Genomic DNA, 13,128 nt, shown 5'->3' with positions numbered 1-13,128 from the left:
AAAACAATTCAAAACAAAAGGGAACCCGTCAGTAATGGTTCCTAAAAACAAGGAGTCCACTAGCTGTGTGGCCTTCCTGGAGCTGGGCAGACCTGGGCTAGGAGGCCAACTCAGGGCAGGGAACTGGCATCATTTATTCTAATGCTCAAACTGTCCAGGACAAATTGGTCATGTGAGTACTTGTGAAGATCTTTCTTCAAAAAGAAAGGTCACTCTCAATTTCAAGGGATAATTGAAGGATCCAGCATTTAAAGGATAGTGAGAAACAGGGAGGGGAAAGAGGACTATTTTACCCTTTAACGAAGCGGCAGTTGGGGGTGAAGTGAAGGCAGAATAGGTAGCCCTCATTTGAAAAAGTGGGTGTTTTCTTAAATTCCTGCTAACAGAGTTTTAAACTAAAACCTCTAGAAATTAATACGAAATATCAACTGCAAGCTGTTAGAGATATGGGCAATTTTGCACACGGATTTTGCAGAGAGAGAAACAAAAACAAAAATATTAAAAAATAAAAAAAAAAAACAGTAACATGCGGAAGACAGAGAAAGAAGAAAAGCCTTTTCCATTTCCTTTCCCATTTCCGAAGTCGAACGACCACGACTCCCGCGACTGAACGAAAAAGAGAGGAAGGCTCAACTGCTTATCCACCACGGTGCCCCTGAGCTTTCTAAGTGACTGCAGGCGCCGCTAGACGCACTTGGCGAAGGCACTGTGCAGGACCCTCTTGGCTAAAATAAGGAAATAGGGGTTACTGGAATCCCACAATCCCTGCCCCTAGTTTCCCCCATACCTGGAATTCCCACAGGGAATCTTTAAGAAAAAGCTGTAGGTAGGGCTCTGGAATTTGAATTACTGGTGGCATCTAAGCCAAATTGGGGGGGGGGGGGCGTATTCAAAAGGCATCACAGCAATCACGTGTATTTGGTACATTTCATTTTTCCATCCTATATCTGAATTTTCAAGAGACCTCTTGACAGTGGTGTCTCCTCTCAGTAGATGTTGAGACTTCACTTTTTAAGGAAAATAATAAATTGGATTTCCCATTAATATTGAAAGGTAATGATTTTGCTTAGAATAAAATATGGCCAAACAAATAAAAGGGAATGGATCCTTTGGAAATCGAGGTACCCCGTTTATTACCATGCCAGCCGCCTTTCATACACAGCGTATGCGCTTACTTAAAAGAAAAAAAAAAGTTTTGCCAGTACTCAGAAATCTTAATCGGCGTCATTAAAGCCAACTTCACTTTCTCTTTTTTTCTCCCTCGTTTCCTCTCTTTTCAACAGTGGTGTGAAAGTTCAGATATTCTCCATAGTGAGTAAAAAGCTCTGAAAAGCAGCTAATGTGCCAACACCGGGAACATATCCAGGTTCATGGTGCGAAAATGGAATATGTGCTGCTGAATTATTATTTTTGTCCTTTAGGTTTACATCTACGCCCTTGTATTATGTAAATTTATGAGAAGCTGTGAATCACAGGGTTAGGTAGAGGAGTCCCCCCTCTCCCCGCCCGCCTTCACACGCAACAGGAGCCGACCCCATTCAATCTTTGAATGATTCACAGCCCGTGTTCCTTTCTTCTTCCAGCTTTTTACCCTAGACTCAACTTCCCTTCCCACCCTCGACCCTTGGAGCCTTCCACGACTAGAGGCGGCTGCCCAAGCCTGGGCGCCGCGGTAGGCCAGGTTCGTGACGTCAGCCTGGGCCCCCTCGAGGTCACCGCTGGCCGTTGAGGCTGTTCTCTGGTTGCCAGCGTCGACGCCGACGCGGGGCGCTCCATGCTTCTCGGCGTTTACCAGGCTCTCTTCCTCTAGAAGTCTAATTGTGAGGACAGACCCAGTGTTAGTAAATTCAAAGAATCAACTGAACTTGAATAAAAAGGAGATGGTGGGAAGAGAAAAGAAAAAATAACTTCCAAAGTGATTCAAACCAAGCAGGCAAAAACAGTATTTGAAACATTAGTAAGATTTCTTAATGATGGACCAAGCCTCGGTCTTATTGGGGTTTTCTTAGCGTGGATGTTGAACCCTTGAAGCCTACACACCGCGAGTATAGGATGGGGTCAGGGAGAGGCCTAAATGCCCCAAGTGGGGACAGCAGAAGGACATTCACCCACCAGGCGCTGGCCAGCCTGGTTGCTTCCTTCGCCTCTGGGGCTGCTGGAAGTAGGTCGGATGTGGCTTCGGGTTTTTTGCCCTGGGTGGACCTCAGTCTCATCTCCTCTTCCGGAGAGGGCAGGAATTGACCCACAGAACTCGGGAATTGGGAACGCCAGGACAAATTGGAGGGTGGGACCAAGACCCTAAGGTTTCCTTATGGAGACGGGTCTTCTATGGAATAATCTAATTAGGAAATTCTCTCCCCAGGACCATAGGAGACACCAACTACTAAGCCATGGTCAAAGGGTTTCTGAGAAAAGATTTGCAGGGAACCTAGGTGGGCGGGACACAAGACACATAACACGACAATGGACGTGAAATGTTTTTGGAGGGCATACTCAGTTCAACCCCTTCTTTGAAATTAGTTTTAGAATATGGCAAACAGATACGATAAAAAGATGTTCTCATTCCTTTTGAGGTGCGCCACACTGCCAGGCCTTGCTTTCACCTGACATCCAGATTAAATGACCCTTCGGTTACATCCGGAGACGTCCAATCGAGCGAATGAATGTTCTGTTCAAAAACTTTTCAAACACGAGTTCTCCTCCATCTGTTACTTGGTCTCTTAAACCAGATCGGCGCCCCCTCCCGAAACTTTGGAGTGCAGGACCTTTTCCCAGACTGGGGGTATGGAGCGGCCCAGGACCCGCGGGGTTGCAGAGGGAGGAGGGAGGAGCGCAATCACGCCGGGGAAAGGCCGTAGGGCAGTGACAGCCCGGAAGGCTTGGGGCATCCGGACCTGATGAGCCCCAGTGCCACGGTGACTGACCTCGACTGTCGGGCAACTGGAAGTCTCTGCCAGGCTGACTAGCTGGACCTGAAGCGCGCAGTGCAACAGGCGGGCGGAGAAGTCCAGCAGGCGACTACCCAGGAGTTGCGCCCTAGCTTCCCAGTCCCTTCCAAGCCTCTCTCCAGCCACTCCACCCAGCCGTCGCGCAGAGCTTGATCGCCCTCAGCCTGGCCAACATCATTTTAACTGTTTGGGACCGGCAAGCCAGAACCAAGAGATGGAGAGCTCGACCAGGGAGATTTTTCGACTTTTTTGTTTCACCGCAGGCTTCTATTAAATGGCTCGGCTCCGGCAACCAAATCCTGAATGAGGCGGGGCGCCTCTGCTCCTCCGCCGGCAGCACGCAAGCAGTTCCCCGGGCAGGCAGGACTTGGGGCCGCCGAGGCCGAGCGATGATGGAAGCGGAGGCGGCGGAGGACAACCGGTACGCGCGGGGCGCTCCAGAGCCGAAGAGACTATTGGCAGGAGTTCAGGAGGTAACTGAATTCACAAATAGCTCTTTGGAGATTTCTGGCTCAAGGATTTTCGATTTACCTCTATTTGCTTCTCTCTTCCTGTAAGTTCATTCTTTGCTCCGTATTGTTTGAGTTTCTATTATCGACTTTTATTTCATGGGATCATTTAAGAAAGTTCGAAAATAACACGAAACTTTTAAAACTCGTGCGTAGTATCAAGGAAAGAATCGCACTGTGTGTTGAATATGTTTTTTATTTGTGACCACTAGGTAAGTTTTAAAAATTGTCCGGGACTGCTGCGAAACCTTGATCTGCCAATCGCACTGACCAGCTTTTCCTATCGTTGTAGGAAAGTTATCAGTGTGGAGCAAACTGCCCAATTGGGGGTAGGTGGGTTATCTTCTAATTGTTCACCTCCCAGTTTCCAATAACGCCGTTGTAAATTACAGTCAAAACTTTGCTGGTTTTTGTTGCTTGACTTTTAAGCAGCTCCTACGAAAATGTTGGAGAGATAGGATTCCTTGTTTATAAAGTTTTTTTTTTTTTTCCATCAAGTCCGGCCCTGACTTGTAGCCTCCCAGTCCGGAGGGACGTGCCTCATAGGCCTGTGGGAACGGGCGAGAAAAATCCCAGTATTAGTGTAGGGACAAAAACCAACCAGCCCAGGTGATCGCTGTTTGTAATGTGTGTCGCCTCATTAACAGCTCTCACTTTGGGGCTCTATGCTTTCTTTTACAAACTGATTTAATATGTAAATGTTGTTTTGAGAGGAATAATTTCACTGGATTTAATCGAAATCCTAATATAAAAGAAATAGTAACAACAGAGATCTAGAGACAACAACAGACCGCCCTCCCACTCCTCCTCCCCCAAGAGAGAGCCAGACTCATATTCCTAATCTGTGATATTGTCCCTCACAGGTTATACGAAATTAGCAAGATTTTTCAAAATTTACTATCAAACTAAGTAAAGGTACACTAGTAGCCTCAAATTTGAACTTCTTGTCCAAGTTTCATAATGAAATATATGAAAGATACATAGATACCATTGCCTACTCTGAGATACCCAAAAAGAAAAAATAAAACAAAACAAAAAACTTTCCTGGAACTATGCAAACCCTTCTATTTGTGTCTATTTCCATCACCCTGCCTCCATTATACACCAGAAGAAATAACAAAAGATCAGTTAGCAAGAAAGGCTGTGGAGGAATTTAGGTAATGTTTTCCTCTTCTAGAAGTAAAGTGTTGTCTTTGGTGCTATATATTAAGCAGGAAAAAGTGTGGATGCTCCTGAATGCCTGGGGTTATCATCATCATCATCATCATCATCATCATCATCATCATAACAATAACACGCCCCCCCTTTCAGCTTAAAGCAGCTAATAAGAGGCAAAGAGAAAGCTAACTGTTGTTTCTGGTAAAGGGGTGGGGGTCATGAATGTTTGACAGGCCTGAAAACCCCTAAAAATAAAAACAGGGACAAATCAATGCTTTGGGCAAAATGTTGGCTGTGTGACAATATTTTCCAATGCATTTTTAAAAATACAACAGTATTTTGTGACTTATTAAGGAAGATGTAAAGATTATAGATTATTTGGTAATTTATGGTTCTATTATTTCACTTTTTATCTCAGATCACAGTAACATTGATCAAAAACTACATTTGCTTGTGACCGGGACTTAAGTAGAAAGCCTGGGGAAATTGTGCAAGTTCTTGAGTAATATCAAGAACACAGTTTAAAGCATTGAAATCAAAGCTAGATTCCTAGGAAGAGATAACTTTTAGTCATTTTGGAGAAGAACTTTTTTCCCCCCAGAAGTTTCCAATACAAGTTTGTTACATGGCCTCTTATAACAAGGATTGTTCTGGCTCCCTCAGGGTATTTATTTCGTTCAGAACAAACCAAACACTTAAAATTCGACTTGCATTGGGATTTAGGTAGATGGGTAGGGCAGATAAATATTGCCTTTTCGTGTTTGGAAAGGGGAGGAACACTTAATCATAAGCTCAGAACCAAAAAAAAAAAAAAAAAAAAAGGAGAATTATAGGAGTCTCCAAGAAAACCCAAAGAATCTATAACAGAGTTTCTATTTTGCTATTAACAAAACAAACAAGGCTCCCTCATTGTCTTTTTAGTAAATTAAACAATTTAAAAGTGTTGAACTATTTTAGAAGCTTCAAAATTTGCCAAACACCTGGTACATTTACTGTTTTGTCCTTTTCAAACATTTGGAAATAAAACAAAAAAAAACTAAATAAATTGGACAATAAGACAGAAACACTTCTTAAATTCATTTTGAACTTAAAGGCAATCCTGACTTTATAGAGATATTATTATGAGTTAACACGTTTGGTGAAGTTTTGATAGAAAATATTAACAAATGTCATAATATCTGTCAGTACTTGGATTTGTAAAGTCCTTCTCCAGTCTTTAGGATCAACAAAAGCAGGGTTATCTTTTTTAAAAGAATATAATTGATGCTTTGGCATATTTGTTACTCAAATGACACTTTCAAACACTTGTCAAATAGGCAAATCCCTAAAAGACCAGTGAAAAGCAAACTGTTAAAATATTAACTATACAAAACATGTATACTCCTTAGCCAATATTTTTCCTTTTTTTAATTTAGTGTCCACTGAAGAAGAAATTAACCCAGGTCAAATGAAAGCTTTTTTGCCGTTAAGGAAAGGGGAGGGGGAGGAGGAGAAAGGAAGAGGGAGGGACACGCGACAAACGTAAAACAAACTGGTGGCATTCAGTCAAGAAGGCCGGTAAGGCTCCGGGCTGGTGAGTTGTGCAAATCAGCTGGGCGCTTCAAAGCTTCCCATAGCCGGGCTGTTTCGTGTTTCTTTGCTTTTTTCTTTAAACCTGGCCCTGTGACGAAGGAGTGCAGCAGGAGGGGGATTCTTTGCTGTTGGAAAGCGGCAGGTAGGAAAGGGAATCTGATCTGCCCCAAAAGGCAGCAATTAAAGTCTTAACCGCGACCCATCTGTCGTGGGACAGGGGCCTCCGCCCACTCCATCCCCCTTCCTCAAGCAAAGCCTGTCCTTTTGTCTGAGCAGGGGAAAGGAAGAGAGATTCTATTGCCCCAAGAGCAAAAGAAAGAAAACTTCCATTTTGGCAGAACCCTAAGTGGTTGTGCCCCAGCGAAAGAGGGCTCCGAAGCTCCTCCTGGTTTGTATGGCGTCTCTGTCCCAGCTCTGCCCAAGTGTCCCAGGATTGCGTCCTTCTACCCTTCTACCCTTCTTCACCCCTGCATCAGTCTTCCCAACTAGAAGCTACCCTGAGACTGGAAAGAGCCCAGACCTAGTGCTAAGGCGGGTCGATGGCGTCAGACCTTTCCCCCATCTGGCCTCTTGGCCGCCTGCAACTACAAATAGGACTAACTCCCCTCCCCCATTTCTTGAGTAAGTGTTTCCCCACCACAAACCCAAGTGCCCTGCCTCGCAGTTGGGCCTCAGGCGGGTTCCCAGTTCAATCTCTCTTCCTTTTTCACCTTTCTCGGTTCCCAGAGTAGGGATGAGGGGCCCGGGATCTTGACCTGGCCAGTGCTGGGAATGGGGTACGGAGGAGGGAGTAATTGGAGGTCATTTCCCTCCGTTTGAGGTCCAGCTGAGCATCTTTGGGTGAAACTGGTTAAGGGCTTAACAATGCAATGGTTTGTAGTCTGCCTTCATCCAACTCCCACTGCTGACCCTTTCCAGGGTTCTTCCACTAGGCCAACACACCACGCTTGGTCAGGTACCCGTCACCCACTCCACACCCACCCAGTCACGGTTAACTCAACAGGCAGATGGCACCTTGAAGTACTGCAGGAGGCTACTTACCTCGGCTTCCAAGCAGTACCTTCCCGTGCTTGCAGTTTAGTGCTTTCTGGCTCTGACTCAAAGCGGTCGGGTCTTCCAGCTCCCTGCAGCCCCGGTTGCGCGCCTAACCTCGGGGCTCAGCTACACACAATCGCTGACTCTCAACCGGTTGCACTGAGGAGTGTGCGCGCAGTTGCTCTCCCGCGCGCTCCGCCTGAGCCGCGGGAACCCGCACAGTCCGAGCCTCAACTACTGGAGTCTTCCCGAAACCCTCGAAACGCTCTACCGCTCAGTCACAGGAATTTGAGCCCAAGCGCCACAACAGGCAGACGCCTGGTTTGGGGACGTTGCTGGGGTATGGTGCTCTCCAGGCTCTCTTAGGGAGGTACTGGCGTGGCCGCGACTCCTGGCTACAGCAGTTTGCCCTGCTCGCTGCGCAGCTGAGCACAGACACCCTGGCTGCTGCTGGCACTGCTTGGGGGAAGGCATGTAGACACTGGTAGCCGAGATGGGGATCAATAAGTTCTGTTCCCCTTCTCCGTTCGACATTGAGTGCTTAAAATGCTCTGCTGGGAAAGAGCTCTAGCTGAGCGCAGGTTCTGTAAAGAAATGCTCTTTCCGGATTCTCAACTGAAACTCATGGAAGCGCGCGCTCGCGTGTATTTGTATGTATCCGGGGTGGGGTCCGATCCAAGTCAAGAGTTTCCTGCGGTGTGACACCCGCTTATTCCTTGCAGCTCCTCTACTTTGTGGACAGGAGTGCATCTTTCTCAGGCTATTGCCACCGGCATCGCCTTTACAAAACCACAAACACATAACAAGCCTCCCCAAGGCCTTTAATTCTCAGGGGCATTTTGGGAGGCCAGTTACCTGCTGGCTTCTTCCAAATGGTCCAGACTCGGTTCGGGCCTTGGAGACTCTGGGATGCCGAGAAAGTGCCACCCCCAGACCTGGAGGAAGAAAGAGGACTGTGGAAGAGGCGACACGGCCCTGATCACGGTCCAGCGGAACCAAGCAAGGAAACGTCAGATTTCTCTGCCAAAGACTTCCTGGCCAAGGCTTTCTGAAGCCTGGCGTTTGATAAATATAGCCTGGCATTTGCCCCTGAAATTAGACTGTTTCCTTATTTAGCCCTTGCACAATGATTTTAGATGATGTCACTTAGAGCTAAACGAGAAAATTGATCTCAGATTTGCTTGGCCTCTAAAGCCTGGTTAAGCAGATTGAGAATTAAAAAGACAGAGGAAGTAAGGGGGAGGGGGTGGCTGGAGGGTAGCAAAGTGTGCACCAGCGAGTGCGCGAGCGAAGGGGAGGGCGCGGCGCATTGCAGAGAGCGCCCCCGCCTCTTCTGGGCGGAGGAACTTCGCTCACCAATGAAAAGTAGTCACTGACTGCAGAGGAAAAAAAAAAGTTTTCCTGTTGACTGTTGGAAGCGAATTGAGCAATTATCTAGTTTACCTTCTCCTCTTGGAAGTTAACGATTGGCGAGATCTTGGCTGCGTTATTGACACAACACTTTCTATTGATAGAAATAAGTAGTGATTGTCCCCGAGTCATTGGTGCGCCAAGAACTCTGCGATGGGCTGGCAGGAGTCCATTGGGCTGGGCAGGCAGGTTCGGCTGGTGATGCTGGGGAGGAGGAGGAGGAGGCTGCTGGTGGTGATGGTGCCCGTCCTCCTCTCCGCAGGTCTGTGACAAGCAGGGAACAAGGCAACGACCGCGCAGCCCAGCCCCGGCTGACGGACGCTGGCGACTCAGACATGGACAGTAGCTGCCACAACGCGACCACCAAAATGTTAGCGACTGCTTCAGCCCGGGGCAACGTGATGAGCACATCCAAACCCTTGGCTTTCTCCATCGAACGAATTATGGCGCGCACCCCAGAGCCCAAGGCCCTGCCTGTCCCTCACTTCCTGCAGGGAACCGTGCCCAAAGGGGACCCCAAGCACTCTCTGCATCTCAACTCGTCGATTCCCTGCATGATCCCTTTTGTGCCTGTGGCATACGACACGAGCTCCAAGGCAGGAGTGACCGGCTCAGAGCCGAGGAAGGCGAGTCTGGAGGCCCCGGCGGCGCCCGCGGTAGCGCCCTCCGCGCCAGCGTTCAGCTGCAGCGACCTGCTCAACTGCGCTCTGAGTCTGAAGGGCGACTTGGCCCGTGATGCACTGCCGCTGCAGCAGTACAAGCTGGTAAGGCCGCGTGTGGTCAACCACTCTTCCTTCCACGCCATGGGCGCCCTGTGCTACCTGAACAGAGGTGATGGCCCGTGCCACCCGGCAGCCGGCGTGAACATCCACCCGGTGGCCTCCTACTTTCTCAGTTCCCCTTTGCACCCGCAGCCAAAAACATATTTAGCCGAAAGGAATAAACTGGTGGTCCCGGCGGTGGAGAAGTATCCTTCCGGAGTAGCTTTCAAGGACCTGTCTCAGGCTCAGTTGCAGCATTACATGAAAGAAAGCGCCCAGCTTCTGTCAGAAAAAATTGCGTTCAAAACCTCGGATTTCAGCCGAGGATCTCCTAATGCCAAGCCCAAAGTTTTCACTTGCGAAGTGTGCGGAAAGGCAAGTACTCTGAAGAAGTCTCTCTCTCTCTCTCTCTCTCTCTCTCTCTCTCTCTCTCTCTCTCTCCCCCCCCCTTTCCCTTCCTTCCTTATTTTTTTGGGGGGACAATTATTTGTATACACTTGTTATACTTCCTCCCCTCCTCCTCCCTAGTTTCAGAGTGCTTAATTTCAGTGTGCTTGTTTGGCTAACCTGTTCTACGTGTCTTTAATTTTAAGGTCTTTAACGCGCACTACAACTTAACCCGTCACATGCCGGTGCACACAGGAGCCAGACCCTTCGTATGCAAAGTGTGTGGAAAGGGCTTCCGACAAGCCAGCACCTTGTGCAGGCACAAGATCATTCACACGCAGGTGTGTTCATCTGTCTCAGATTCACCTGGTATACTTAGGAACGCTGAAATGACTGATAAAACCTTATTCTTTAGCATAAGATGTGTTTAAATGTGCTATCTGGGGAGTTGCAACATATCATTTGCCTTTGTTATGCTTAAAAGTGTTAGAGCATCACTGTTTTGCTTGCAGGACTGCACATAATAATAACAAAACACCTTAATTCCTCTGTTTTTCCTCCCTCCTGCCTAGGAAAAACCTCACAAATGCAACCAGTGTGGTAAAGCATTTAATAGAAGTTCCACTCTAAACACACATACGCGAATACACGCAGGCTACAAACCGTTTGTGTGTGAATTCTGTGGCAAAGGATTTCATCAAAAAGGTATTGAACCCAGGAGATGTTGTCTCTCATGGCTCTTTTAGCCAAAGCCATACTTAATCTTTTGGAATATTTTAGAAAACGATATTTAAAGTGCAAATAGTTATGTGAGGTGTAGGTTGCCAATTCTAAGACCCTACCCCCGAGTCTGATTAGTGTTAGAGAAAGGCATGGTTCATATACCAAGGGGATATATGAACCGCTGGTTCTCGCTTTATATAACTGAATTAATGAGTGTATATTAGAATGAAGAGGAAAGGCCCTCCCGGTTGATGTTTAAAAATAAACTGAGGGAATCCAGTGCCATGAACTGGCGGTTACAGCCCAGGCAGCTTTGTGGAGCTTGCTCGCTAATCTTCGATGTGTCTTCTTCCTCCCCTGCATTTCAAGCTCCTTTCAGAATCACCTCCCTGTCATTTGTCTGTTTCAGGGAATTACAAAAACCACAAGTTGACCCACAGCGGGGAGAAGCAGTTCAAGTGCAATATCTGTAACAAGGCTTTCCACCAGGTTTACAACCTCACCTTCCATATGCACACCCACAACGATAAGAAGCCTTTCACCTGCCCCACGTGTGGCAAGGGCTTTTGCAGGAACTTTGACCTCAAGAAGCACGTCCGCAAGTTGCACGACAGCAGTCTGGGGTTGGCCCGCACGCCGGCTGGGGAGCCAGGCAGCGACGCGCCGCCTCCGCTACAGCAGCAGCCCCCTACCACTCTGCCACCTCTGCAGCCTCCTCTGCCGCCCCCAGGGCCTCTGCAGCCTGGGCTCCACCAGGGCCACTAGTGATTGAGGCCAAATTTCTTCTCACCCCCAGCTGGGGCCCCTACTGCAGGGGCAGAGGCAGACTAGAGCCAACCTCCAGGTCCTAGCTTGTCTGCAGAACCCGGAGCATGTTGGGCCCCACACTTTGAGGCGCACCAGAAACCTCTGCATTTCTTGGCCTTTCGCCTCTTGCATGCACCTGCTAAATGGTTTTGTGTATTATATTCTATATAGGCACTAACAATTATGAGAAATTTGGAGGGTTTTATGATTTTCTTTTTAATTTGGAAAGACTTCATCTCGGGTGGAGAGATGGTGTTTGTTTTGTTTTTAAACAAATTTCTGCTGTATTTATTAAGATCTGTATTATCTACCCGGGAATGCTGCACCATTTTAATTTTATTATTGTATATATTTCCATTGTGTCAATTCGGCTGTCTCAAGATGCCTGCTGATTGTTTATCACTATGTCCTCCTTGGAAGTAACAACACTGTGTGTATGTTACACACACACACACACACACACACACACACACACTGTGTGTGCCTGAAAAGGTGCACTATGCATTCGTGAGCACACAGGTACACACACACCCATACACAATAGATAAGGGTGGTTCATTATGAATGAATTTGAATTTCGGTTTTGATTTTTGCACGTGAAAGTTGATTCATTGACTGTTGGAAATAAATACTTGGAACATGATTATTTAATCAACAAACTTTAGGGGTCTGTTTGTATTATTCAACTAAAGATCTCTGGTTCTGACCCTCTCTCCTCTTTAAAAAGTTCAACTTTTGATTACCATCAAATGCTAAGATCTGAATATTCACCAAATGCAATTCGTCTCTGCATGTGGTTACAGCTTTGGGTAAGGTTATGAAATTTAGTAAAGTTCAGAGAAAGAAAATGTGTAGTTTTCTATCAGAAACATGACTTTGGTTTGGATCTTCTGACACTGGTAGTGCACAGTAAAGTGAGAACAATATATCTAGGAGTCGTGTGACACATTTCCACCAAAGCACCATAATATCATTTTGAAAGGTATCTATTGTTTGCTTCCTGAAGCATATACTGATTTGTACACTGCTGGCGAAGAGAGCTCCATGTTTTTCATGTGTATATGTTTATAGACGAATATACGCCCATTCAAGGAGGAAACATGGATGAAAACCAAACTGTGGCGGGTGCCAGGTCCTTGAAACGCTTCAAGTGTTAATCAGCAGCTCCGCTGTGAGCTCGGGCTCTGGTGTTTTCTAACTGCAAGTCTCTCCTGTTTTCTTGCCAAAACAGTGAAACAACTGCTAAAGACTTTAATTAAGAGGGGTAATTAGTTCAGATTTATCAAAGCCCGGTTGTTATACTATTAGCTGCTCAGTAGAAGCTGCCAGACAAACTCACAGCCCAGCACAGTAGCCCGCTGCAGCGGGGCCACATCCTGGGAGTGAAGCGTAGAGGAGCGGGGCATAGGGGGTTCCCGCCTTGCCGCTGCAGTCCCCGCCGCCCCTCCCAGCCCCGGGTCGCCCAGGTCAGCCCCGTGGGTGTGTTTGGGCCCCTCCCTCTGCTCACGCGCTCCTGCCTGGGCTTTGGGCAGCGGTAATTCACCGCGTATCCTGCGCCGGCTTCACAGAGCCCAAGAAGTTTCTTTTCTTCCCTGGTTCCAGGCAGCTTTGCCAGCTCTAGGACCTCCCGACCATTGCGGTGTGGGGTTGCAGCGGTGCCTCTCTTTTGTGCGTCATAAGGTGCCCAGGGAAAGGTGGCGCGTGGCTCAAAAGGCCAGACCAAAAGCGGGAGATGGGCAGAAGGCAGTGCCAGGGCGCGGAAATAGTTTCCTTGGCAATCCGGACTCACATTTCAAGGCCGGGAAGGATTGACGGCTC

The 13,128-nt window shown here is 47.5% G+C and overlaps 1 protein-coding gene across 2 annotated transcripts; it reads left to right on the top strand.

Moving 5' to 3' along the window:
* Positions 1 to 8,967: 8,967 nt before the first annotated feature.
* Fezf1 (FEZ family zinc finger 1) lies at positions 8,968 to 11,268 on the top strand. Of its 2 annotated transcripts, XM_026388746.1 has the most exons (5): positions 8,968 to 9,396; positions 9,547 to 9,768; positions 9,987 to 10,121; positions 10,353 to 10,485; positions 10,913 to 11,268. In XM_026388746.1, the coding sequence occupies exons 1-5, from the start codon at positions 8,968 to 8,970 to the stop codon at positions 11,266 to 11,268; spliced, it is 1,275 nt and encodes a 424-aa protein (XP_026244531.1). The 2 variants fall into 2 exon arrangements, with proteins under 2 accessions (XP_026244531.1, XP_026244530.1); XM_026388745.2 differs by having other exon boundaries at positions 8,968 to 9,768.
* The last annotated feature ends 1,860 nt before the right edge of the window (positions 11,269 to 13,128 follow it).

Source organism: Urocitellus parryii, chromosome 3 (genome assembly GCF_045843805.1).
Source record: "Urocitellus parryii isolate mUroPar1 chromosome 3, mUroPar1.hap1, whole genome shotgun sequence".
Lineage (NCBI taxonomy): Eukaryota > Metazoa > Chordata > Mammalia > Rodentia > Sciuridae > Urocitellus > Urocitellus parryii.
The sequence above is the reverse complement of the archived record's forward strand: the minus strand, read 5'-3'. Positions and strand labels throughout refer to the sequence as shown.